At 49.3% G+C, this 25202-nt stretch overlaps 12 protein-coding genes across 12 annotated transcripts; 6 read left to right on the top strand and 6 right to left on the bottom strand.

Annotated features, from left to right (window-relative positions):
* Nucleotides 1-82: 82 nt before the first annotated feature.
* On the top strand, nt 83-2181 carry COCVIDRAFT_37696 (hypothetical protein; the record flags this gene model as incomplete). The annotated part of the gene is made up of 5 exons (XM_014701289.1): nt 83-169; nt 226-634; nt 685-719; nt 771-1443; nt 1490-2181. 5 exons carry the CDS (start codon nt 83-85, stop codon nt 2179-2181), a joined length of 1896 nt encoding a protein of 631 aa, XP_014556775.1.
* A 404-nt stretch (nt 2182-2585) lies between these two features.
* Nucleotides 2586-3208, top strand: COCVIDRAFT_37695 (hypothetical protein; the record flags this gene model as incomplete). Its single annotated transcript, XM_014701288.1, has 2 exons — nt 2586-2652; nt 2706-3208. The coding sequence occupies 2 exons, from the start codon at nt 2586-2588 to the stop codon at nt 3206-3208; spliced, it is 570 nt and encodes a 189-aa protein (XP_014556774.1).
* A 139-nt stretch (nt 3209-3347) lies between these two features.
* On the bottom strand, nt 3348-4060 carry COCVIDRAFT_98955 (hypothetical protein; the record flags this gene model as incomplete). Its single annotated transcript, XM_014701287.1, has 2 exons — nt 3348-3604; nt 3661-4060. The coding sequence occupies 2 exons, from the start codon at nt 4058-4060 to the stop codon at nt 3348-3350; spliced, it is 657 nt and encodes a 218-aa protein (XP_014556773.1).
* Nucleotides 4061-4796: 736 nt separating this feature from the next.
* Nucleotides 4797-6209, top strand: COCVIDRAFT_37693 (glycoside hydrolase family 72 protein; the record flags this gene model as incomplete). The annotated part of the gene is made up of 6 exons (XM_014701286.1): nt 4797-4865; nt 4921-5047; nt 5098-5171; nt 5235-5426; nt 5639-5698; nt 5751-6209. The coding sequence occupies 6 exons, from the start codon at nt 4797-4799 to the stop codon at nt 6207-6209; spliced, it is 981 nt and encodes a 326-aa protein (XP_014556772.1).
* A 1411-nt stretch (nt 6210-7620) lies between these two features.
* COCVIDRAFT_98846 (carbohydrate esterase family 5 protein) lies at nt 7621-8332 on the top strand (the record flags this gene model as incomplete). Its single annotated transcript, XM_014701285.1, has 2 exons — nt 7621-7964; nt 8032-8332. 2 exons carry the CDS (start codon nt 7621-7623, stop codon nt 8330-8332), a joined length of 645 nt encoding a protein of 214 aa, XP_014556771.1.
* Nucleotides 8333-8686: 354 nt separating this feature from the next.
* COCVIDRAFT_37691 (carbohydrate-binding module family 35 protein) lies at nt 8687-10186 on the bottom strand (the record flags this gene model as incomplete). The annotated part of the gene is made up of 4 exons (XM_014701284.1): nt 8687-9508; nt 9562-9922; nt 9980-10047; nt 10097-10186. The coding sequence occupies 4 exons, from the start codon at nt 10184-10186 to the stop codon at nt 8687-8689; spliced, it is 1341 nt and encodes a 446-aa protein (XP_014556770.1).
* A 1312-nt stretch (nt 10187-11498) lies between these two features.
* Nucleotides 11499-11687, bottom strand: COCVIDRAFT_98970 (hypothetical protein; the record flags this gene model as incomplete). The annotated part of the gene is made up of 1 exon (XM_014701283.1): nt 11499-11687. A coding segment is annotated over one exon (189 nt), but the record flags the coding sequence as incomplete, so codon positions are not given.
* Nucleotides 11688-12994: 1307 nt separating this feature from the next.
* COCVIDRAFT_98992 (hypothetical protein) lies at nt 12995-14731 on the top strand (the record flags this gene model as incomplete). The annotated part of the gene is made up of 1 exon (XM_014701282.1): nt 12995-14731. The coding sequence occupies one exon, from the start codon at nt 12995-12997 to the stop codon at nt 14729-14731; it is 1737 nt and encodes a 578-aa protein (XP_014556768.1).
* Nucleotides 14732-14830: 99 nt separating this feature from the next.
* COCVIDRAFT_99066 (hypothetical protein) lies at nt 14831-17150 on the bottom strand (the record flags this gene model as incomplete). The annotated part of the gene is made up of 2 exons (XM_014701281.1): nt 14831-15934; nt 15990-17150. The coding sequence occupies 2 exons, from the start codon at nt 17148-17150 to the stop codon at nt 14831-14833; spliced, it is 2265 nt and encodes a 754-aa protein (XP_014556767.1).
* Nucleotides 17151-17400: 250 nt separating this feature from the next.
* COCVIDRAFT_26539 (hypothetical protein) lies at nt 17401-17876 on the bottom strand (the record flags this gene model as incomplete). Its single annotated transcript, XM_014701241.1, has 4 exons — nt 17401-17466; nt 17521-17544; nt 17595-17735; nt 17793-17876. 4 exons carry the CDS (start codon nt 17874-17876, stop codon nt 17401-17403), a joined length of 315 nt encoding a protein of 104 aa, XP_014556727.1.
* Nucleotides 17877-18455: 579 nt separating this feature from the next.
* COCVIDRAFT_98895 (hypothetical protein) lies at nt 18456-19298 on the top strand (the record flags this gene model as incomplete). Its single annotated transcript, XM_014701280.1, has 3 exons — nt 18456-18751; nt 18824-18837; nt 18958-19298. The coding sequence occupies 3 exons, from the start codon at nt 18456-18458 to the stop codon at nt 19296-19298; spliced, it is 651 nt and encodes a 216-aa protein (XP_014556766.1).
* Nucleotides 19299-19445: 147 nt separating this feature from the next.
* COCVIDRAFT_26537 (hypothetical protein) lies at nt 19446-24390 on the bottom strand (the record flags this gene model as incomplete). The annotated part of the gene is made up of 3 exons (XM_014701240.1): nt 19446-21131; nt 21182-24220; nt 24274-24390. 3 exons carry the CDS (start codon nt 24388-24390, stop codon nt 19446-19448), a joined length of 4842 nt encoding a protein of 1613 aa, XP_014556726.1.
* Nucleotides 24391-25202: the final 812 nt, after the last annotated feature.

The following is a 25202-nucleotide window of genomic DNA, read 5'->3' as shown; positions in this document are numbered from 1 at the left end:
ATGCAACATACAACTGATCTTTTCTTTATCTGACATACTTGAATAGTGAGACCATCTTGTTGGAGATCATCTCCACGTGACCATGGGTCTTCGCAATTGGATTACGCGGCCAATCAAAGGTCATCAAATCGGTGTAGAGGACCTCACAGCTGGAGGCAGTGGTATTCCTGTAAGTCTTGGTATCAAGTCGAGTCATCTCATTCATTTGACTGACGTTTCTGTAAGGAAGTAAGGCGGCGGCGATGGACACTGGCCACGATCGATGCCGCGCCCTTTCAGATCTGGGTGGTTGTAGTCGCGGGCATAGGCTTCTTGACCGACGCATTCGGGCTGTTCGCCCTGAATGTTGTTACCCCAATGCTGGGCTATGTGTACTGGCCGCGTAACCTCGACAATGGTATGCCAAATGTACCATCAGAAGTCAAGACTGCCATGATGTGTTCAACACTTGCTGCTACGATGCTCGGACAGATAGGATTTGGCATCGCCGCAGACTTTCTTGGAAGACGCAAAATGTACGGACTCGAGTTGGTGATTATCATAGTCGGCACCATGCTGCTATTGATGAGCTCCAACGGCGAGAAAAACAGTATGGCAATTGGAGGGTGGTTGATCACCTGGCGGGCAATCATGGGTACGCAGACACCTTGTTGACGCAAAATAGAGTACACTGACACCAGGTAGGGGTTGGCATTGGTGCCGACTATCCATTAAGTGCGGTATGGTACTGTATTTTCTTCTGGACGAACATGTATTAATTGTGAATCTAGGTTATCACTGCTGAGTTTGCACCTCGAAAACACCGCGCACGCATGTTGAGCTGGGTCTTCTTCGCTCAACCTGTTGGACAGTTGCTCGCCAATGTCTTATCGTTAGCAGCAGTGGAAGCATACAAACCGTGGATTGAGAAAGAACTACCAGCATGCCGGGATGAAGACTTGGAATGCTTCCGCGCAATCGATCGACTTTGGAGGTTGGTAATAGGTATCGGTGTTATACCGGCGACCATTGCTCTTGCCTTCCGGTTCACGATCCCCGAAAGTCCAAGGTACACACTGGACATATTGCAGAATACGAAGGAAACTCTTGAAGATACCGCAAACTATTTTGGCGCGCCAGAGATAAACCCAGAGAATGGTGATGCCGAGATGCGGAACATTGTGCAACATTCAGCTCCAGCCAGGCCAATGTCACGGCGTTCATCTACCTCCTCGGGTATACCGCCTGATGAGATCGTCTACAGCGATGACGAATCTGAGCACCGTAACAGCAACGAAGGGAACCGTCCGCATGAGCCTCAGTCGGCACAGCCATTACCTGGTGACCCTGACTTCGTTCCTCCACTCGCTTCGTGGGCAGACGCTAGAAACTTCTTCATCACAGAGAAGAACTGGCATTACCTCTTGGGGACATCTTTGGCCTGGCTTTTCCTTGACTTTGCATGTAAGTGGGCCGAAATAGCGCATTTGAACCACCACTAACGTGCCAGTTTACGGATTGGGACTCTCATCGCCGAAAATCGTCAGCCATATATGGGAAGAGAATCCCGATAGAAAGCAGTCGGTATATGCGACCCTGAGCGGCAACAGCAAACACACTTTAGTCATGGTCTCCATCGGCACAGTCGTCGGCGGCCTTTTGATGATCAAGATCGTCAAGTACGTCTCGCCAAAAGTCATCCAGTTCTGGGGCTTCGTAGTACTTTTCGTACTCTTCATCGTGACTGGAAGTGCATGGACAACGCTGTTGGACAACAGCCGATCCGGACTCATCATTCTCTATGTGCTGAGTCACATTGCCTTCAACCTCGGACCAAACGTAACCACGTTCATAATCCCTGCCGAGATATTCCCGACAAGATACAGATGTACTTGTCACGGCATAGCTGCAGCAGCTGGAAAGCTGGGATCATGGGTTGTGCAGATTTTCATCGCGTACGCCTTCCAAACTGGCAAAGACGGCGGCGGAGGCAACCTCAAATGGGAGGAACGTCGGGATTTCGGACACGTTCTGCAGGTCATGAGTGCGTTCATGCTTGCTGGAGCAGTGACAACTTACTTCTTGGTTCCTGAGACGAGGGATCATGACAACAAAAGTCGGACGATGGAGGTATTGGCATGTGGTAAGAAGGTAATTGATGAGCTTAATCGTCAGCGGAAAAAGGAGGATGAGGATGAATGAGTATTAGTAACTCTCTGATGTACATAGATTTTTCTTAATACAGCGTTTTGTTTTGGTTAAACGTGACCACATGTCTGTGAGCTCAGATGCTGCGAATTACATGCAAGATGCAACGTAACTTACGAGCCGAGCCTAAGATATCGCAAGTCAACGTGGGACATCAGGACAGGGAAGGCTGCAAGATGAATGTCGAACATGAGCCCTCAATTTCGCAAACATCGCCGAAGCTCGATTGTATGAAGAAGGGTGTGATGAAGTTATCATCGATGAGACCCCGAATCACTTCCCACTACTAAACCTTGGGTGATGATCAAGGCAACTGTCCTAATCAGGCAAAGCGCCCACCAATAGCACCCTTTATAACGACAGCAACACCAGGCCCATTCCACCGTAATTCAGCCAAAATGAAAATCAAGAAATGGCTTCAAACCAAACGCAAAGAAGAAAGACCAGGGTCTCAAAACGTTCGTTGCACCAAATGTTGACACGCGCAGATTTGCTAATCGCACTGAAGCCTACTAGAGCGGCCCGCGCCACATTCCTCCATCTACCAGGCGAGCTGCGCAACCAAATCTACGCCTACACCATCTACCCCAACATGGGCTCCATCCTCTTAGTAAACTGTAACAAGCCCGAACATTTTGGCGCAACGATACTTCATCTCCCCATCTTTCGCATGTGTCGCCAGATCCGCGCTGAAACGCTTTCCTACCTGTGCGCAACGTTTCAGCTCGGATTTTTCGGCATACACAGTGCCGTTGTTTTTTTCTCTTTGGTGGGAAAGGCAGCGGCGGAGATTAGGTCTCTTGTTGTGATACGGCCTGTGCTGGTTGAACAACACTATGAGGAGAGTAAGGAGACGGTGGAGCGGTTCTTTAGTGTGCTGGAGACTATGAGCGAGCTATCTGAGATGCAGTTAGAGAAATTGGCGGACTGGACGATGCCTGGTCAAAGAGATGCGAAACTGGAGTTTGCCAGGAGACTTGGGAAACTACGGGAGAGACACGTAGCTGTGTGTGTCAGGTAATCATCGTCTGATGAGTAACAGCCATCGTAGTAATGAGTCTCCGTTTTGAATGTGTATTTCATTATAGAGGATTTTTAATGACTCGCCAGTGCGACAGAGGCTCTGGCAAATAACTCATAGTATCCTCCACATTATCATCTTACGCCTTGGTTGGTAATGGTTCCCTGATCATAATCGTGTTTGTGTCCTCACCCTCCGCCCCGTACTTCGTCAAGTCAAATACCACAGTTTCCTGAGTCCTAAACCCCATCCTCTCATACAGTGGCTTACCCATAGGCGAAGCCTCCAAGAAACCCGGAAGACCGAGTTCGTCAGCTTTGCTGAGACCCCATTTCAGCAACATAGACCCTGCGCCTTTGCGGTGATGCTCCGGATCTGTTACCAGGATTTGTAGGACTGATTGGGATTAGCGTACGTAGTTTCTCTTGGACTTGCGATGGATGCCGACTTACAGCAAATAGGTTTGGTATTCACATATTGTTTCCTTGCCCTATTCAAAAAGGCCATGAAATCTACTAGCGCCTGGTTGTTCAGATCGTCTCCTTCAGGAGTCGGGTACATCTTTTGCGCCTCCTCTTCCGTCTTCTCTTTCTCGGAGATGCGCCACTTTGCACCAGCAATCATCTTGCCGCCGTCGACATCCGTATCCACCACTTTGAGATAGAAAACATCTTTCTCATCGCGCCAGGATTTGACATGCCTCTCTGTATATTTCTTGACGTGTTCCTCGGTCATGGGTCCGTGACTGAGCAAAGAGGCTATGCCGCCCCCACTTGCGAAGGCAAGAATCTGGATTCTTGCGAAAGTTTCCAAGTCGTCTGGCGACGTGATGCGATGGACTTCTAGTGGCATATTGGAATATTTGAGCGGACTACGCTGTAGTTTGATGGATAGGAAATCGAAATTTCTTAATACAGATGCTTGGGTGTGAGGCGTTAATAAGGCTGTCGTCACGGGATTTGACCCACGTTCAAAGGGCGCAAGCACATGAGTCATGTGCCAGGCAGCGACGAGCGGGTTAAGAGGCTCCGAGTATCCAACACCTGATGCGGAATTAGCGGCCAAGGGGTATCTTTTTAGTGCGGGGTGCAAGCGAACTTGCAGAACTCTTGTATAACCCTAGTTTATCATTAAAATCTACAGTTTAGAGTTATTTAAGCGATTATAGGGTTAGAGACGCGGAAGAAATATCTGAATTCATTCGAAGGGAGTGAGCAAGTTTAAAGTCATCAACTGTACTATGTATTGAGAGAAAAGTATACTTTAATGTTTAAGATGCGTGGTACATGAGCGGCTTGGTTTGCCAATCTGGCGTTATATAATGTAGACGAGGCATAGCTCGAGATTGATTTGGGTTCTGAGGCACGCACGAAAGATATGGCATGCGAATAGAAGTATTCATGACATCATAGGGAAACAACGCCTAGTGCATAGTAAGCAGCGTTTCGCATCCCCTTTACATCCATACACTACTGGGTCTCATGCCTTATTCTCACCCGTCTATCTTTTGGATCATTGGGTAATTCCGCCTTCAATCACTCTGATCAATCAACTTTGGTTTAGCTAACCCGTCGTATATCTGTTGAACATGAGCGCCAGTATCGCCTGTCCTCCTGTACGCATTTGTGGGCGTTTCTTCTGGAAGGGTGATGATCGAGTAAGTTTCGCCTCGTTGACGCTCGATGTCACTAAATCTAATATTAAGGGTAAAGTTTTTCGTAAGAGGCGTTGCATACCAAGTGCGTTCTACACTTGACCCCATCTCGGACGATCGCTTAGCGGAACTCCGAGAAGATATTCTTCTCTTCAAGGAGCTCGGGCTAAACACACTCTTTGTTTGTAGGCGCACCGGCAACTAGAATAGTAACGAAGCTGACTTGTATGTTAAGATTTCATCGACAATACAAAAGACCATGCCCAGGCCATGAAACTACTTGAAGAAGTAGGGATATACGTTCTCACCGTATGCATAATCTTTTTGTTTCGCTACATGCATATTGAACTGACTATATATGCTTCCATTAAGGCTGTCTCAACACCATCGAATCCCATTAGCCGTCTGGCTCCAATCAAGTCCTACAACCCCGTCACCATGGCATCATTCTTCAAAACAGTAAACATAATGGCTAGCTTTCCGAATACGCTGGGCATTTTGTCTGGCAACGAAGTGATCAACAATGATGTTACACTGCCCGCAGCAGCTGTTCTCAAAGCCGTCGTGCGAGATCTGAAGAAGCACATGAAAATCCAAAACAAAGCTCGTGGGCAACGCATGCTCCCTATCGGATACAATGCGGCCACGAGCAGTGAAAGGGACCAGGAAGTGCTGGAGTATCTGACTGCTGGAGAGGATCTGACCTCGATTGATTTCTGGACGGTGAGTGTTATTTTACGAGTTAAAGGAATCTTAGGCACTAATGCATACCGCAGTGTAAAAGCTATGACTTAAAGGAGCTTTCAAATGTGACTAAACCCGTTTATGATGATTTGGTAGGCCTTGATTATCCTGACATTGTTCACACCGTCTAACCCCATGGTGTAGCTTCACAGATTCAGCGGCACCCCCATACCAATATTCCTCTCAGAATACGGCAGCAACTCTCAAAAACCCCGCATTTTTCATGAAACAACTGCCTTGTACTCATCCTCAATGAGCCGCATCTTCTCTGGTGGATGCGTATACGAGTTTTGGCAGAATGCAAATGGCTATGGGTTGGTGAAGATGCTGAAACCTCGGGACGACAAGCAAACCACGCACATAGAAAGTATGATCTATGAGAGACGAGAGACGGATAGGGGAGTGGTGCTCATTCTGAGAGATTTCATCAATTACAAGGCTAGATTGGCTGAGATTGGCAATATCGGAATAGAAACCGAAGAAGAGAGTACTGAACCAGGAAGAGAACTAGTGAAGACTGATGTAGAAGCTATCGAACTATGGCAGGCTACTTTTCAAGTGCCAGAAAGCTGTGTTGACTGGGCTTCATCAGGGAATGTATGAAAGGGATGGATGCCTGCTTATTTAGGCTAGACCTCTCCTCACTACTAGCGCATAAAACGGTGCCCTCTACTCCGAAGCCAAAGCGGGCGATTACGCCCTTTTGCCTTTCTATCATTGCCGATATCCCGTAGGCATGTATACCAAAACCTTCGTGGAAACATGCGACCTTTTCTTTCCTTTGTAAGCTATCTGGAAGATCCAATGAATGTGGATGTGTTTGGCTGTTTGTTATTCTGTCTTCATCAATAGCCGCGTACGATTACATCATTGCATCGCTTCGCACCGCATCGCACCACAGCTCACCCGCCCTCTGAGATGAGACTAGATCTAACCTCCAACTTCAATGTCTCGAAACCTTGGTGTCTCTGAACCATCAATCTTACACAAGATCGCGTGTCCAGCGGTACCCGCAGCCTTGTCGCCTGAACAAGCTCACCAAGCCTCGCAGATCCAAAACACGGTCCCCACTACGCCAACAAGGCCAGCAGATCACTCTCGGAAGCTGATGCTTCCGTGAACCTGAGTGACTGTGTACACATACTCTGTTGTAAAACGCAATCTGATCCGAAAGCTGAAAACGTGGAACGACTGGCTGAAACCGCTACTGTTGAACGACCCCCGCGACAGCTCTCAGTCGCGTGGCGCACTATTTTAGCCACATGCCGAGGTTGCCAATGCTGCCGTAAAGTCTTGAATGATTCCTTAGGAGCCGATAAGTCTTCTTGATATAGGGTTGGCGAAGTTTCCAAAGTTGGTACAAGTATACTCTATTCCGCCATGCTAGAGGCGGCGTTAATTGGACCCTAAGACCATGAGATTTGGCCAATTGGTCTCACGTATTCTACACGAGATCGAGTTTGTGGAGCCCGCTAACCTTTTGCCTGTTTTACCTACTCCACCCATGCTACACATCACACAAACAAGGCGCTCCATATTCCGGCATTACATACCGCAAAGCACGCTAGTGATGCCGCTACAACCGCCAACCTGTAGTCCTACCGCTCTCAGCTCCATACTGAGGATAGTTCCAGGGAGCCTCAATCGACAGGGAAGAGCTCTTAGAATATGTCTCAAGAACAGACTGGCAGCTATCGACTGGGCTATTTGAAGAGCGGCATGACGTTTGATGAGTTCTTGGACGGCAACTGGAAACATGTCTGCTTGTATAACACGAGTCGAAAAGTCTTGGAATATCGCATTTGCCTCGGCAGCTTCAAATGTAGATGCAACAGGCCATCTTATAAGAAGGGAGGATGGACCGTGGAAGATTAGACCAGAGCCTCATCTTCATCTAAGCTTCTTCTTAGCGAGCAACACTTATTCAATTACCTCAATCATTGAATATTATTTAGTATTTAATATACATATTCCACTCTACGATATCAATCATCCAATACACACGAATATCAACATGAAGTCAGCCCTATTTCTTCTCCCGGCAGCCGCATCGGCCGCTCTTATATCATCCACCCAAAACGACGTCAAGAATGGAGGTGCATGCAAAGCCATGACCATTCTCTTCGCCCGTGGTACTACTGAGATCGGCAACATGGGCACCGTCGCAGGTCCACCTTTCGTCAGTGCTGTCGGCGCAATGATGGGCGGAGACGTAGCCGTCCAGGGTATCGAGTACCCAGCAGATGTACCTGGCTTTCTTGTTGGCGGTGACGCAGGTGGCAGCAAGTTGATGGCGCAGATGGTTGGACAAGTCAAGGCAAAGTGCCCCGACACCACACTGGTCATGGCAGGATACTCGTAAGTCTTTCTTCTCGTCTTTCATAGTTTCATGAGATTATCGAGATGTATACTAACAGTCCCAAAGCCAGGGAGGTCAACTCGTCCACAACGCAGCTGCCATGCTCAGCGCTGACGACTCTGCCTTTGTCTCCAGCGCCGTCATCTTCGGCGACCCAGACAACGGCCAGGCCGTCGGCAAAGTCGCCGCTGCAAACACAAAGGTTATCTGTGCACCTGGCGATCTTATCTGCGCGGGTCAAGCTATCATCCTGCCACCCCATCTGTCGTATGGCGCAAATGCGAACGAGGCGGCCAAGTTCGTCACTTCCAAAATGGCTGCCAAGGCTGCTGCGCGATCGGTCAAGGCGAGGAGCTTCACTGCATAAGCGATTTTTGCGGCTGAGACATCTTTTTCTTCGCTTTTGCTATGCCTTTACATGTGCATAATACCCAGTTATGAGTGCTTAGACGAGTGCGGGCCTGCTCGTCATTTAAACAAATATATCCATTAGATACACGTCATGTTAAACATCCATCAATCTGTAGAAATGTTTTCGAAAATCAAGAAGAAAGAATAGAGACATGACCAGTGAATATGTTCAAGAGCAGATGTGACTCCAAATCTCGTTAGAATTATGGCTCAGCTAAATTATATATACATCTCTGACTTCCTTAGCCCGAGCCTGACTCTATTCCGTAGACGCATCTTTTTCGTGGAGTACCGCACCATATGTCGTTACTTAATTGACAGGCACAAACACCCTATCAATATCAGGCCCCCACCCTCCATTGTTTCCTGCAATTTTAATCTGATTGCTGCCCTGGTTCAAATCAACATGCACAACCGAGCTACCTGGATCGCCTCCACCATGCGGAACAAACGCCACCTTTTGCGTCTTCCCATTGACGGTAACATCCGCATACCGCTGCGTGCTATCACCATTGAGATACTTGATCCTAAGCGTAGTGCGTGTCGTAGCCGAAGACTGGGCATTAGCAAACGTGATAACGCCAGATGATGTACCGCCAATGTACCCCGCTGATTGCGAACCCGAGCAAGAAGAGCATGAGATTGTGCGTGCGCCGCCGGCCAGAGTTGCGGATTCGCCCTCGTAGGAGTTTTCGGTGGGCCCCGCAGTCATGGCGCCAGTGCTGGGATTGATAATCCAGTTCACCGCGTTCTTCATGGTGGCAGTTGTGCCGGAGATTTGCAGTGGAAGCCAGATGTATGTGCTTCGCATGAGGTTTTCGCTGTGCCATCGGTCGCCCATGTACATGAAGCTGTTGCCGACGGGAAGGACAAAGGTGGTCTGAGACGCGTACGTGTTGGATCCTGAGTCTGCGAACTTTTTCCATGCGGACCACGGGCCGGAAAGAGAGGTTGCGGTGCTGTAGTAGTTGTCGTTGGGGTTCCAGCCGGTGAGTTGAGAGGCGAACATGAAGTATACACCGTTGCTCTTGATCACAGCCGGTGATTCGTATTTTTCAGCCCATTTGTAGACGTTTGTTGTGACGTTGAGATAGTCGTCCGAAAGGGCATTGATGCGAAGACCGTTTGCGCGCTACCTTTGTTAGTAATATGTAGACATCTAGAAGCCATAAGGGGGTGTTGTACATCCTCTGTCAGTAAATAGCCCTTTCCATCATCATCGACAAATACGCCCGAGTCTCGGCTCTCGAATCCAAGTGGTCTCTCACTCCGCAGGTAAGTATACTTTCCGCAAACGGTGTCGCCAATCGCTACACCGATTTTTGCATCTTTGTAATCCGAGCTGTCGATGTGCATCCAAAGCAGATATTTGCCGGTTTTCTTGTTGTGGATTACTTTTGGTCGCTCGATGACACGGTTGGGGCCCGTGTCGCCGGATGCGGTGCGCGAAAGAATAGCGCCCTCATAAGTCCATTCTACAAGGTTGCTCGATGAATAGCAGTTGATGTTCTGGAAAGCACTGCCATTCGTTTTGTCTTCACCAACCCTTGGAAGCCGTTAGTCGCGGATCAGGGTATGCACAATGTTAAACCATTTGGCGTACCAATACCACTTTCCGCCATCTTTGATCATACCCCCGCCATGAGCTTGGATATGTTGGCCGATGTTTGTCTGGGTACAATTTAGTCAAAGTTGACTCCGTGCCGATAAATTAACATACTGCAGTCCACGTGGCTCCTGGTACAATCTGCAGCGATGCGGTCGCGACTGAAGCCAAAAGGCTCAGACCTGCGACAGTGAAAAGGCGCATTATGAAGATGTGTGATGCAATCCGCTATGGCAACTCCGCGCAAATTCCAGAACACACCATATTTATAGTTTTTTCGCTTTGCTGGGAGCTCATTGACGGAACGTAAGACTGCATCTTAGGCGGTCACGAGTAAAGCGCATCGTTGCAATAACCCAGGGGTGGTGTATTGCAGGGTCGATTACACCAAACTAGCTCGAGATTAAACCACAAATCAGCCTCTTGAAATCGAGAACCCAGATTTTAAACTTCTACTCCTGACTGTTCGGGCGTAATCTTTACCCGCAAAATATAGCCGGGGCAGGGATCGACAAAAAGATGGTGGGGAGGCGCTAGTGTAGTATACTTGAAGAGAGCTATTCTCCGGGATCGAGCTCATTTAGAGCATTCGATAACTGTATCCACCCCTGCGCATAACGTACTATCGCTTTTCTGCTTGGTGGTATTAATCCGCGTCACACAGGATTGCCAAGCGTTGAAAACACACGTGAGTATATCCTTGCAAAGATCTCGGGAGCTTGTCACCGAGTGGTAACCCATCCGATATGCAGATCATCGCATGACGTCGATTCCATGAATGCGAATTTAGAGTGTGAAGCCTGAAGAGGCAGGTCCGACAAAAACAGATGTTGCTAAGCTATTTCAAGTACAAAATTGGCTTGAAAAGGTGAGGGGTGAGCCGGGTACATAAGCATGTGATTGGCATACTGATCGTTCAGGCACATGGGTAATGGATCAAGCAAGAGTGGAACTTGCAACGTCCAAAGCTCAATAGCGGGGAAGAAACTCTGTAAGGACTAGTACTGGTATCAGGAGGCATGATTGGTGCAAGTAGTTAGCAGCACGGCGCTTCATACTTGCGCCTTCTCGTCAGGAAAATAAACTATCTGCCAATACCTATAATGTTCATCGTGTAGTTTGTTCTGCACGCGTCGCTCTCCAATTCTGTTGCCCGCAAAGCATCTGAGGCGCGTATACACTTTCAAGAGTAAATGCAACCTTCGAATGTAAATACAGTAATGACATACTCGTGAACTAAAAATAGTATTCAGTAGCCCATGGATGAGCAGGGGTAGCATGATGATCTTACTAAGAATATTCTTATGTCGTTAGTGCACTTTGTTCTCTTGATCGTGTGCCTGTGAACTATATAGTCCTTTTCTCGCAGTAGTCTTCATTTGAGATCGTATCATGATCTCAATCAAACCACAGGGTAGCGGGAGATATAAGAGAGCTTGTAGTACATTGAGTGATCGAGTTCGGCTGTTGGTTGCGGCACAGTGTCCATGGGTACGAAGGGAGAGCTTCATACATGCTAGCTGCTAGGGTGTACGCAAGACTGAGGAGCCATCAGAACTTTAAACCCATGCCTTAGGATTGTGCAGCCTACGCAGGCGGAAAATTCCGGTACAGTCAGCACTTGTTTGCAGTGCTTGTCATACTGCGTCATGTAATCGAAGAAACGGGCCTTGTGAGCGGAAGAGGTGCTCCCCACCAACCTCCCTCACTACGTGCGCTACAATGAGCGATGTATCGAAGCCCAATGGTATGTGAAACTCATCACACAAGCCAGCTGTATGTATGGACATATTTCGAAAAGTTTCAATGTATGCCCATGTATTTTACCTATGGTTTTGAAGCCATCGGGAATTCGAAACACAAAATAAGAGAGGGGCGACCAATGCGCCATCATATGGCGTGACTTACGACATACACTATTCGGCTTACAAAGGCCCACATACTTAGAACGATGGCAAATCTTTGTGCCATTGGGGGGATCGTTTTCCAATCGCTATCAAACAAGATACTATTTCCAAGTGCTACTCTGTGCCGACATAGCCATCGCAATATGGTACACGAGAGCTTTCGCTGCATGACTGTAAACCTGACCGATCTTTCACTCAAGTCAAATTATGCATGGAGTGTACTGTTTCGCGACAGAGCAGCAGGTTCATAGTGTCCTACCGTCACAGGGCCCGTCACTGTATACAATGTTACAATTCACCATAGATAGGTCACTATACGCTTCAACTCTGTGAATTACAAATGTCGGGAGTTGAATTATAAAGGTACTCATGGTAGCTCGACAATGTATCAAGAGATCTCTATATCTATGTTTCCATCTTTTTCCGTATTCTTGCATTCATCATCTACCCTTGCCTCAATCACCCTTGTTTATCATAACCAACTCACTCTTCATCATGCGCTACCTTCCTTTCCTCCTGGCGATACTCACCATTTTGGATGTATCAAACGGTATGGAATGCCACGAACCACAAAATGTTTACTCAACCACGAGCAGTGAGGAGAATGTGGCACCCGCTACAGTTGAAGCAGACCAGTTTGAGAAGATTTTAGTAAAGGGTGAACTGCCTACATCATCGGCCGTGGCTTTGATTGTTGCTTTGACAGCATCTATTATACTTTGCAGTAGAGATTAGGAAGAGAAGTGTCTTATCAGCGAGTGGAGAAAGGCATCTCATTGAGGCAGGTGTTAGGTATGGAAGACTCCTTAGTGGTGGCTGGTACGACCCAAGTTATTCATGCAAGTTATATTCCAATAGCATATAGAATTAAAAAAGAAACGATTTGATTGTTGATAAATAGGCCAAGATACGGCGTTAAAAAGCCTCAAACAGTGTTGCAGTGAACAATTGTGAATAGAATGTAGGAGAGAGACCCGAATAGGCCTAGCGCTGTCTGCGGAGTTCTCGGAGGTGCCAAGAGAATGTTTGCATTGTTTGCAGCCATGCCCAAAAATCTCCAAGACACTGATTGACATCGTCATCCCAGTCAAGACTGGTCACAGTCATGGCGCCTTCACGAGCATATGTTCCTTCAAAGGCGTTGATTCGAGCCCTCTCGCGGCCGCAGCCTAGAAGGTGTCCACTCGCCCGTCCATTACCAGCCCAGTTTCTTCGTGGAAAACGCTCCAAAGCCACCAAAGATGAAAAAGCACGCCACAATGTCGACGTAGAACCAAGCCCATCGGTACTGGAGCGTATCAAGGGCTCGCGATCCATATTCGATGACGACGAAAGGATGGATAAAGCAATGCGCCCATTATCCGACGCCGAACTGGAGCGTGACGATCTCCCCGTCATCAATTGGTACGAACAAGATTTGGACAAGGGCACGCCTCAGCGCCTCATTGAGCGCATAGCAACTGTTGAGGACCGCAAGAAGGACAAAGAGATGTATACTATGATAGAAGAGTCACAAAGGAACCCCGACTACGACGATGCCAAACTGAACCGGCGCCTCATCGACAGCCTCCTCTCGAACCCAAACTTCGCCGAGTTGACTGAAGAGCTGAAGGATATCAAACAGAGCATCAAATCCAAGGAAGAGCTTGAAGCCATGGATGAAGAAGATGCACTCGAGGCTGAAGCAAGCAGCAAAGAGTTTAATGCGGGTCTTCGAATGGCCACACACGAGGCCATACAAGAACTCATCGACGACCCAGACATTGGCGATGCAAAGGCAGACTTACAAGAAGTCATTGATAAGATGCCGGAAATGGAGGACATTGACAGCCCCGAGTTCCAACAAATACTGCAAAAGGCTATGGCTAAGCTAGAAGGCAATGAGGCCATGAAGAAGAAAATTGCTGCACTGGACCAAGATGTAGACGATGCGGAACTAGAGGAAGAGTGGGAGCAATACCAGAGAAACACCAGTGATGCCATCGTCGAAGCCGAAAAGCCAGATGACGACCTTGCCATGCCAACACCAGAAGACATGCAGGATGTAGACAAACTTTTGCATCAGATGCGCGATGTCATGAAGTCACTGGGTGGCGACTCCAACCTCGAGGCCGAACTCGACGCAGCACTCAGGGAGGACCCAACAGGTACACAAGATCAAGAAGGCGTCTTTGAACGCGAAATGGATCCCGAAGAACTGGCTGAAGAACTAAAGAAGCTTGCTCTATCCAAAGCATCGCAGCCCCCACAGATGGAAGAGGAGGAGGAAGAAGTACCTGCCGAGCTACAAGCCAAGGTCGACAAAATCATGGAAGATCCTAAACTTATGGAGAAACTCATGTATATCCAAAAACTCATCTCAGAGCACAAGCCGCAACCAGGCGACTTGACAACTCTTGCGCACGAGACGGCGCCAGATCCATACGAGCTCGATGACAGTCGCACTGCTACACTCAAGGAACGCATGGTCATGGCTCGCGAGGATCCAGAACATAGTGCTGCTCTCGACCGCCTTTGCGTCCACCTCCCACCCCCATTCAATATCTCGCCTGCCCTCAAGTCCTTCAATCAAGCAATCCAGTTCGCGTACATTGGCGCCAACGACGACATCAGACGTATACTTTGGCGCTCGTACCAGAAAGCGCGCTCGTTACCAACTTTCCTACAAAACATTAGTGATGAGGCGTGGGATATCTTGTACTATTCCCAAGCCGTCACCTGGAGCAGTAACCAAAATCGACAGAATCATCTCAAGATTCTCCTCGCGGACTTGAGCAGTGTTGGCAGAGACGGACCACCTACACATCCCAGTACGCTTGCAAATGGAGGCGCAGAATACTAAACTCCCCTTGTGCTCGAAAAAACATTGTACGATAGAAACGACAACAAGTAGAATATGATACCCCTTTCCAATCAACCACTTTGAAATACCACTGCTATATCACGTACCCCCCCTTTTCAAATCCTCCGCCCTAGGCCTCTCATACCAACTCTCATGCTGATAATCCTTCTTCGGGCCCTGCACTTCGTACCTCACCATAAACCGCTCAATCCTAACGCCTCTAAACCGAAACTCACACGTATTCCTGTACGTATCGGGATCACACCAATGATACCCCTTTGCCATCCACCCACTATTCTCATCCTCTGGCGCATAAAACTCCCACGTATTGAACAGCGCGCTTACGCTCTCGTTGTCCTCGCCAACGAACCACGCGGTGATTTTATCCCGGGCCTCCGAGTACCGGTATACGTAGCGTCGGGTTGCGGGGAAGGAAAGACCGTTGTCTATGGTGAAGGTGCCGTTTTCAACATAGAGATATTCTGCGGAGTAGAGTGTGGGATCTGTAGGGTCGCGCGGATGGAAATACGCTGTGCCGGTAAAGATACCACCCGGGGTGTTGGTACGGGATTCGATTTTGCGATGGATGTTCCAGATGCCTTGCATGGCTGTGAAGACGGCGGCTGCGACGAAGCGCGCGTTTTCAGAGGATGCTTTGATCAGCTCGGCAACTTCTTGGACGACTTCTTTGGCTTGGGGCCCAGTGTTTGCGCCTTGGTAGCGTGAGGGGAATGCAGGACCGGTTTGTTTGCCTTCGAAGGCGGAGTCGTCGCGTAAGAGACCTGCTTCCCGTGCGAATTCTTCAATCAGGCCGACGTAGTCTGACATCCAGAATTGCGGGACTTGAAGGGGGTCCTTCTTCATGGCTTCGCGCATGTACTTTGCAGCGTCTGGCTTGTAGATCTCACGGTCTGGAGATTCGAGAAGCGTGGTTATTTCCTGCTTGGCCCAGGTTTCTGCGAGAAAACGAGCTTGGGTCTCCATTACTCCCCAGTAAGGTCCTTCATAGAATCCAACGAAGCCAAGAGTGGGAAATTTGTTTGCGAATATTGAGCCGCGTGAGAGGACGAATGGTATTCTTGCATTTGGTGGTGTGTCTTTGTCGTTTAGCAGCTCCCTCACTTGAGGGTCAAGCCAGTCTAGGTCAGTCTTGTAACCCGTAGCTTCGATTATACCAGTCACGTTAGTGAGTTTGCTGGTGCCCTAGTAAAAAACATCAGTGATTCTGAAATTTTTTTTTGAAAGAGCAACAGCTTACAGCTGCCTCCTGCTCAGGAGAATGATACCACGGCTTGTACTGTTTTAGCTCGATGTCAAAAAGATCGCTGTCCGACTGCTGATTGACCTTATCCACCCAACCCTGCACTGGTACAATGGTCCCATCTCTTACAAACTCCATATACGTATCCGTGATACCCGTGTACCCAGGATGTTGCATGTGCTCCGCATCGTATGTCAGCTTCGGGTACCCGAAATCACTCTGGTCGCCTCCTAAACTCGACCTCAGAAAATCATGACCTTTTTTTGCCTTCTCGGGTGGGACGGTGGCGATGGCTGCTGTTATCTCTCCATCGCCGCGCCGTGAGAGATTGTAGAGAACGAGATCAAGGGGAAGAAATATTGGCGCTTGGTTGAATTTTCCTTCTTTGTCTTGCGGATTCTGAGGCAGATATCGCTGCAAGCAATAAAATGGCCTATTGAAGATATGATAGACTGTGCTTGCAGCATGAACAGGCTTTTCTTTACTAGGAGAATGCTGTGCATTTGAAATCTGAAAGGCCGCTTGTGATGCTGCTTCTGAGCCACTGATGCCCCCTCCAATGACAGCAATCTTTCCGGACCGCCCACTCAGCTCAGATACATTGCGAAAACGAGAAGAGTGCTTAATATTTGGCAAGTCCTTGGATGGCGAGGGATCAAAGGATTTGCAAGGTTTGCCAAAGAAGCCACTTGCGATGATGAGACGGTCGAACGTGATAGTGCTCTGCCTTCCGGATCCATCGTCACTGGTTACCTTCCAAGTCTGGTTGTCTTGTAGACGCGCATCGACGACACGCGTTCCGAGGATGATATTTTCAATGATTCCAAAAGTCTCCGCGTAAGTCTCAAGGTATTTCCCAGCTTGCCAAGCCTTTGGGAACATGAATGGTGCATTTGGACCAGATTGCAGAGCGTCTGTGTCAACGGATTTCCACGAAAGATCAGGAAGAGCCACTGTGAATCTGCTGAGGTTTGTTCGCATATCTGGGCTGCATTTATCGCCAAGTCCTCCCCGCTCATCCCTCCACATGCCTCCAACCCGCTTGGCTCTCTCATAAACGGTGACAGTGTACCCGGCCTGTTTTAATGTCTTTGCAGTGACTAATCCTGCGGGGCCGGCGCCCACGATCAACACCGAGGTTTCTGAAGGAAGTGCCATTTCAGGGGGCCTTTTGTGATGAAAAATATGTGCTCAGTGCAGAATGGGAGATTTGAAACACCTCAAAGGTTGGGTGTAAGTCAAAATAGTGTTACAAGTGTAAAAAAGTGGAATAGAGTAAGACGGTGTTGAGGTGCTTGATGCTAGTGTTGGAGGCGCTAAACGAATGCCCCTCGAAGAATTGACCAATGAAAACATAGTTCAACATAGAGCACGAAGACAGCTGCAGGAACGATGTATGAAATAGATTTTATTCAGTGAGTATACCAGAGTTAATAAGAGTGTCTCTCATTGCCTGGAATTGCGTTTTTCCATGCTGCGATCGAGTTAGTAGACTGAATAGGCGCTGTGATGCTGTGAAGAAACATACGGAAATCAGGTATCGAATGTGGCCCTACAGAGCGATTAGCTAGGATACATATCAATCCATGATTGTTTGCGTACTAGGTCAGTCACTCGACGATGCTGTTCAAACTCCGATCTTGCAAACTGTCGCATGTCCTTCCTTGCCGCTTCATCGGGGATGTTGGCTGTACTCCGAACAATGTCTCGCCACAATGCCAGCACGCGCTGTCGCTGAATGAACTGCGTGGAAGTCAGCCCGTCTCGATTCGCTCTTACGAACATGCAAGTATCACGTACGTGGTCGAGGCTAACAGGACTTTTCCCTCGAGCGCCTAGCCGAGAAAGAGGCTTGGACGCTACTGTCGCATATTGTCGCAGCATGCCTCGATGCGATCCGACAAACACAATTTGCCTGTACTTGAAGATGCAGGAACACTGACGAAAATGGGGTTTGGTAAGGATGAACGAGGCTCTTCACACTGATGCAGACTGACGTAAAGAGATGAACTAGACCGTGGTGGCGCTAGATCCGCGACGACGCCGACGTGGGACCGCGGCAGACAACGACTCGCACTCGAGATCGGATGGCGACGCGTAGCTAGGCTTGCTGGTCATAGAATACGTGATCGTAGATAGCGTGATAGATATCAAAGAATTCAGTATTCCATAGAAGTTGGCCAATTACCGCCTTCCGGTTTACTTTGTACTACGTAGACTTCAAATCAGAATGATGACCAGCCCCGCGACGCGTTCCCCACAACGCGCCATCACCCCACCAGCGATACACGCACAGGGGCCAATCGCAAACCATTCACCTTTGTTAATACAGCGCAGTTGAATGAAATAATTGTTCGGGCGGTTCAATCAGGAAATTACCATCCAAGCCACCAACCTTCTACTGGATCAGAAAATCCAAGTTCTTCTCCGCCAATTCGCCTTGACAGGCCCTAAACAATCAACATGCCTCACGCCGTCCAACGTACACTTACAGTAAAAATGCTATTCGAAGACAAACTTGTCGGCTTCACATCCTACGAGTCACCAAACCAACCATTCCCACTAAAATTCGATCTCGTAACCTCAGCCACCCAGCTCAAAGAAGAGGACCTCCAAGCCTGCATCGACCTCGTCGAGCAAACATCCGGAGCCGACTACCGCGCCTCAAGAATCGGCTGGAACACGCGCAAGAAGCGAGAAGAAATGATGGACAAGGACATGATATACCTACTCGTCCGCCAAGCAAATACAAACACAGTGTCTGCATCTGACCACAAAGACCAACAACATCAAGCCGAGCAAGCCACGCGCTCACAAAACACACAGCCTAGCGATGAAGAAACAAGTAGTTCCAAAAGACGGAAGCTGGATCCATCACCCCAACAGCATGCAAAACTAGACGACCTCGAACAACTCGCGCAAACCTACACTTCCCCCTCCACCCCCACCCCTCCCCCACAACCAGCATCCCCCAACCCCCCCATCCTCGGCTTCATCTCCTTCATGTTCACCTGGGACGACCCCCCACACCAAGACCGCGCCGTACTCTACATCTACGAAATCCACCTCTCCCGCACTCTACGCAGCCAGGGTCTCGGGTCCCGGCTGATGACGTTTGTCGAAGCCATCGCGCGGGCCTGTAGTATCGAGAAGACGATGCTAACGGTCTTTGTAGCGAACGAGGGGGCGAAGAGGATGTATGAGAAGTTAGGGTATGGGAGGGATGAGTGTAGTCCTGTTGATAGGGTTATGCGGAGGAAGGTGGTTAGGGCTGAGTATGTTGTTATGAGTAAGAAGGTGTTGTGAGGCTGTCACGCGATTTAAAACAAGGGAAGATGTGTAGGAAGTTTCAAAGTTGGTATCGTTGTAATTTACCTACTACATAGGATGTTCAAAGAAGAAAAGCAAAACGCATTCAATGTATACCCCCACACGTCTCTATACCTCATTAATCTACGAACGAGCAAGCCCACAAGTCAAAAGACGCTTGACTTTCGACGCACCCCCCGTCTTCCCCTTCTCTTCCTCCTCTTCCTCGCCAACTACGCGGAGGAAAACCTCATCTAGTGTCGTGGGCGAAACAGAATAATACTCCAAGCCCAACACCTCCCTATTCGTCTCAAGCAGCTGAATCAACCCAGGAATACCACCAAGATCCGATGCTGACTCCTTTGAACCAACCCTCATCACATCCACATCAGCAACCTTACCCTCCTCTTTGTCCAAGTGAGCAGACTCCGTCGCCGCAGCCTTAAGCACCTTGAACCTCAACTGCCCATGTCCACCCCCTCTAGACCCCCACTTATCAAACTGAACACCAGGGATACTTCGCGCAACCCACTGCTTAACCTGCTCCATTTCCTCTTCGGTAGTCTCAGGCGCGGATTTGAGCACGAGTTGAACAACCCACGCGTCACCGTATTGCTCACCAAGATCTGACACGGTGCCGAGCGCCAACATCTTGCGTTTCATGATACCCACACGGGTGGCGAGCTTGTCTGCTTCTTCCATCGAGTGTGTGGTGATGAGGAGGGCGCGGCCCGGTGCCGCAACGCCGAGGAGCGTGCGCCACATTACTCGTTTGGCGGCTGCGTCCATGCCGCTTGAGGGTTCGTCAAGGAGGAGGACGGACGGGTTGCCCATGAGTGCGATGCCTAAGCTTAATTTACGCTTGTTGCCGCCGGAGAGCTTCGATGCGAGACGGTCGGCAAAGCGGGTCAGACTGGTTGCTTGAAGGACGGCTTCGACGCTGGCTTTGGGGTCGGTCACGCCGCGGGCGCGAGCGTAGAAGTGGAGGTGCTCTGTAACGGTCATGGTGTCCATGGCATCGAATTGTGGGCAGACTCCAAGGTTGCCTCGGGCAGCGGCGCGTTTCCTGACAATGGAGATGTCTTCGATGAGGACGTCGCCGCCGCCGTTAATGTGAGTTGTAGGGTGGATATCTCCACGGATAAGTGAGATAGTAGAAGATTTTCCAGCACCGTTTGGACCTAGAAGTGCGAAGACTTGACCTTGAGGAATACCGAATGTGATGTCGTTTACAGCGTGGTTCGAGCCGAATTGCTTGTGAAGGTGCAGTGCGCGAAGACTGTCTTTGCATTGCTCGGCACGAGCAATCTCCGCTGCAACTGCAGGTGGTATGTTTTCCACATTCTCCTCAGAATGGTGTTGGCGGCTCTTGTCGCGGTTGAGGAATGGGGGTCGGTATCCAGAGTCCCACCAGACCAAAGCAATAAAGAGAAGGATGATTTGAACAATGAGATACAAGATCGGGCCGCCGTAGACAGTGATGGCACCGGGGTAACTTGGGATCCGGGTACCATCGCACAGAATACTGAATGAGTTGAGCGACAGCAGCTGCGTTCTCAGCAAACTTGCCGAGGGCGAGATGATTGAGACGGTCCAGTGAAAGTAATCGATGTACGAGTCTATAGCGTAAGCAGGGGCGTAGGTGAGAATCGCCATGTATCCAATGAAATAGATGAGGTAAAGCGAGACCATGCCTCCAGCCGCGAACGCAAAGGCTGCAAGTTGCGAAGTAACAACGATCGAAATGAGGTATGAGAAGAGAATTGCGCATAAGCCGTACAAGGAGAAGATGACGAAGATGTATCCCGGCGCATAAAATGCACTTGATGCCTAAATTAGGGTCAGTGTGTGTTACACCCACAAATGTTTGATGGACTTACTGCGACAAAGATGATTGTTGTGACGGCAGAGATTATAAGCACGAATATAAAATCAAAAGCTGTGTATGCTACCCATAAAGGTACAGCACGAATACCGTTACTGTAATGCAAAGCTCGAACATTCCTCAACCTTTCTTGCGTGGGGTATAAAGCGAACAGGGCCGGGTAAACACACATGGCAAGGCCAAAGTAAAGTGTTAGTTGGAGAGTGTCTCCCATATTAGGAGCAAACGGCACGGCAAACTGCTGGTATTGCGTCGCAATTGTAATGTTGCTAGCAATGTTGTCAAGCGTGTTGAGTGTTATCAGACCAGCAACGACACCGCCATTTCCGAGGTACGCCATGAGAAGCGGACCATTTTGATTCAGGAAGAAACCGCCAGGCGTGATGTTGCGGAAGCGGGTCTGTACAAAGCCATTGAAATCGTCAAGCGTATCCACAATGTTGAAGGCGTTCTCTCGAACACCAGACCGTTGGGCGATTGTCTCTACCGCGGAGCCGGCCGTGCTACGCGGTCCGATTGGGATCAGTGGTATCCGTTTTGCGCTTGAAAGTGAAAAGATTTCCGGGTCGTTGGAAGCGGCGCCCGGATCGCAACCGACAGCTTCGTAGCCCTGAAGGAAGAGCGTGACTAAGCCAGCGGCAGCAATAGGGAGAATCAGTGCGAAGACATAAGGCCAGAAGTTGCGCTTGACGATGGTGACTCGCTTTTGTATCAGGATCAGTACTTGCTGGAACAGTCCTGTACCGCGGCCCTTGCCCATGTCAAGTCTCTTCTCCGAGTCCGAAATGTTATCCAAAGGCACATCGGCCTCCTTTTCAGAATCATCGGCGTGCTCGCCATGCTCGGCATCCATGAGATTATATTCCTTGACTTCTTCAGCGTTCGCCAGAAACACGTCTTCGAGCGTTGGCCCAACGATATCGTAATTCTTTACACCGTGGTCTCTCAAGATGTCCACAAACCTAGTCGCAGGTAGCGCATCAGCGAACTGGTACTGAACCATGCCTTCTGAGGGTGAAGGCTTCTTGACTGCATCAACAGGTGGTTTTACTAGAGCGCTCTTGGGATAGGTGACATGGTATCCAGCGCCGACCTCATGCTTAAGCTGGACAGATGTGCCCTTAGTCTTGAGTACACCGCGGGAGAGAATAGCGACGTAATCAGCAAGAACATCTGCTTCATCGAGGAAATGGGTAGTAAGCAAGAATGTGCGATCGCCACGCTCAGCAAGCAAGATTTCCCAGATCTTTCGTCGAGAAAGGGGGTCTAAACCAGATGAGACTTCGTCGACGCAGCAGACCTTAGAACCACCAGTAAACATCATTGCCAGTTGAAGCTTTCGCTTTTGGCCACCAGAAAGTGTGCTTGATTGCGCCTTCATCTTATGACCTAGATCGCAAGCGCGGATGAGATCTTCAATCTTGTCTTTCGAGTCGAACTCGCCAGTGGACTTGAGCTGGTTGAACAGGCGGACGTGCTCGTAAACATTGAGTTCGTCCCACATGACGTTCTTCTGGGGACAGAGACCAAGACCACCAGTACCATCAATCTCGATGGCGCCACTAGTGATAGAGTTGAGACCAGCAATAGCGTCGAGTGTAGTAGATTTTCCACTACCGTTTGCACCGAGCAACACCATGATCTGGCCCTTGCGCGCCTTCATGCTGAAGTTGTCTACAGCAATAACCGTCTCTGGGGGCTTTACTCCGAACTTGGACAAGACATTCCTGCGGAACCAGCTAGGAGTCCAGTGTTTGGAGAAGTTTGTAAGAATGATGTTGTGATCCGGCGACGAAGTTGTAGTTTTCCTGTCAGCTGATACGGTACCGTAGAGCCATCGCTCGACAAGAGCACCAAGGAACGGGTACACAAAAGTTTGAATAATCGCGAAAACCCAAAAGACAATACCAGGAGTCCTCCACACGTGATCTTCGTAGACTGGTGGGGCTTCAACCATGTTCATGGCAACGAGTTGTCGTTCGAACCGCGCCACGCAAATGGTGAAGAAGACATAATTGATGGACGGAAAGATCAAACTGAGCACATAAACGGCGGAGGTGCTGAATGGACCAGCAACCTGTGCAATGATAGCCAAAAGGATGGGAATCATGACAATGGTGATACCGGATAGTTGTGCCTTTCTGAAAAACGCCGCGCCAAAGATGGAGAAGCTCGTTAGTGACAGTCCAGCCAGAACGTGAAAGATGATCAAGATGATGGGATTCGAAGACGAAAAGGCGACAGCCCAGACAATGGCTCCCATAATGACCCATCCAGGAAAGTAGATTATGTCGAAAGCGATGTGCATGGATAAGAGGCGCGCAAACTGCGTGTGCCAAGCCTTCTTCGCAGGAGACATTGCTTCGACAAGCTGTGAAATCCCACGTTCTCGCTCCTCGGCCATTTGTCCCGTGAGCTGGTACGTCACACCGCAGATGCCAATGTACAACGCTGCGCCCATGATGTTAATAAGGGCGCCCATGAAGAGTGTTCGAATTCTGTCGTCGTACTCCTCTTGGGTCTTGTCGGTATAGGGATACTCGTTGGTCTCAGGAATTGGTCTAGATCCGTCCACAGAAGCGATGGCTTGATCAATGGCGCGCTGGAAGGGAAGAATGTATATCTGGACATCATTGTCTTTTTGGTCCACGTAAATGTTTTCTCCAAGGGCGCCATCTGATCGAAGTGTGTAGTTCCAGACCGGTCCTAGACCCTCATTTGGACTGGAGTAGAAAGAGGCAGCGCCAAAGCAAGTACTGGCACCGCGCAATGAGCTCGCACAGGTTGTGAGCAGCTCCACTTCAGATCCTATCGTAATAGCTTGCAGTCCTGCGTCGCGTACAGTTGTAGATAGTTGGTCGATGACCTGATCAATCTGACCACCAGTGTTGCCATTGTTTATGAAGACGACCTTGTCACGGCCGCCTTGAGCAGAAGCGAGAGCGTCGGGAAAGGTTCGAATGGGGGACGGGTTGCCGATGCCGAACTCAGAGGGTGGTACGAAGAAGTTCTTAGCGTAGGTAATGAAGAACATCTGCGTGCGTCATGGTTAGCCAGCAGTGTGTTGTAAAGGACCCAAAGGCGTACAAAAATGATGGGAGCCCAGAATGCGCGCACGCTCGTGAAGAACCAGTGGCGCACAAAGACGACGAGCAGTGTCTTCTTTGTGAGGATCCATGTCTGACTTGCGATTGCGCCAGCCATGATGGCTGTATGTGCCCGTTCGGTGACGCGATGGGAAAAACGGACGGACGGACGATATGACGAAGTTATAGGTATCGGAGCGCTTTGCTACACTGCGTGTTCTTGTTGCAGCTATGATTCGTTGTAGTGCTGTCTCATCGCAACCGTACTTGGCTGTTCTGTTGCCTTTGCCGCAACCGTAATTCGCTGTTCCGCTGCTCTTGTCGCAACCGTGATTTAGTTGTCGTATCTAATAGAGGTGTGCCTAATTGGCGTATTCCTCAGCTCTGAAACAAGCAAAAAAAGGGTATCCAACAGAAAGTGGAAGAGAACGACTTAAGCAGGAAGAAGAAGACATGTCATTAGCTAGTGGAGGCAAACTCGTTGGCCAACATCTCCCCGTCGTACTCAGCGTATATGGCACGACGCCGAGCAGAAGACGTCTTGTCGAACGCCCTGAAAACGCACCATCCCTGTTGATGTGCGCGCGTTATGAACCCCATCGGTGTTGGCGTGCCGGCGGGGTGCCAAAGGCGCGCATAGAAAAAGTGGACTGCTCTTTGGCCCGAGCTATTCTCTTCTCTCTCAACTCCGTGGCAACCAGAATGTTTCTCCGTCGCACAATCTACCCGATCTTGTTCCTACTTCGACATGTAGAGATCGTGAATGTCGTGCGCATAGCGGTGAGGTACATATAGCAAAAGTCCTTTTTCTAGTGCTTGTTACCGTAGCAAAAGTGCCTCGGTGGCAGAGACAGCCATTACATCCGCCCAGACCACGCCCAGTCGCCGAGTCTTGCTGGTGACCAGCGAGCCGCTGCTCGGGTGCTCAAG

The sequence above is a fragment of the Bipolaris victoriae genome (assembly GCF_000527765.1).
Source record: "Bipolaris victoriae FI3 unplaced genomic scaffold scaffold_41, whole genome shotgun sequence".
NCBI lineage: Eukaryota > Fungi > Ascomycota > Dothideomycetes > Pleosporales > Pleosporaceae > Bipolaris > Bipolaris victoriae.
Note: the sequence above shows the minus strand (reverse complement) of the source record. Positions and strands in the feature narration are given on the sequence as shown.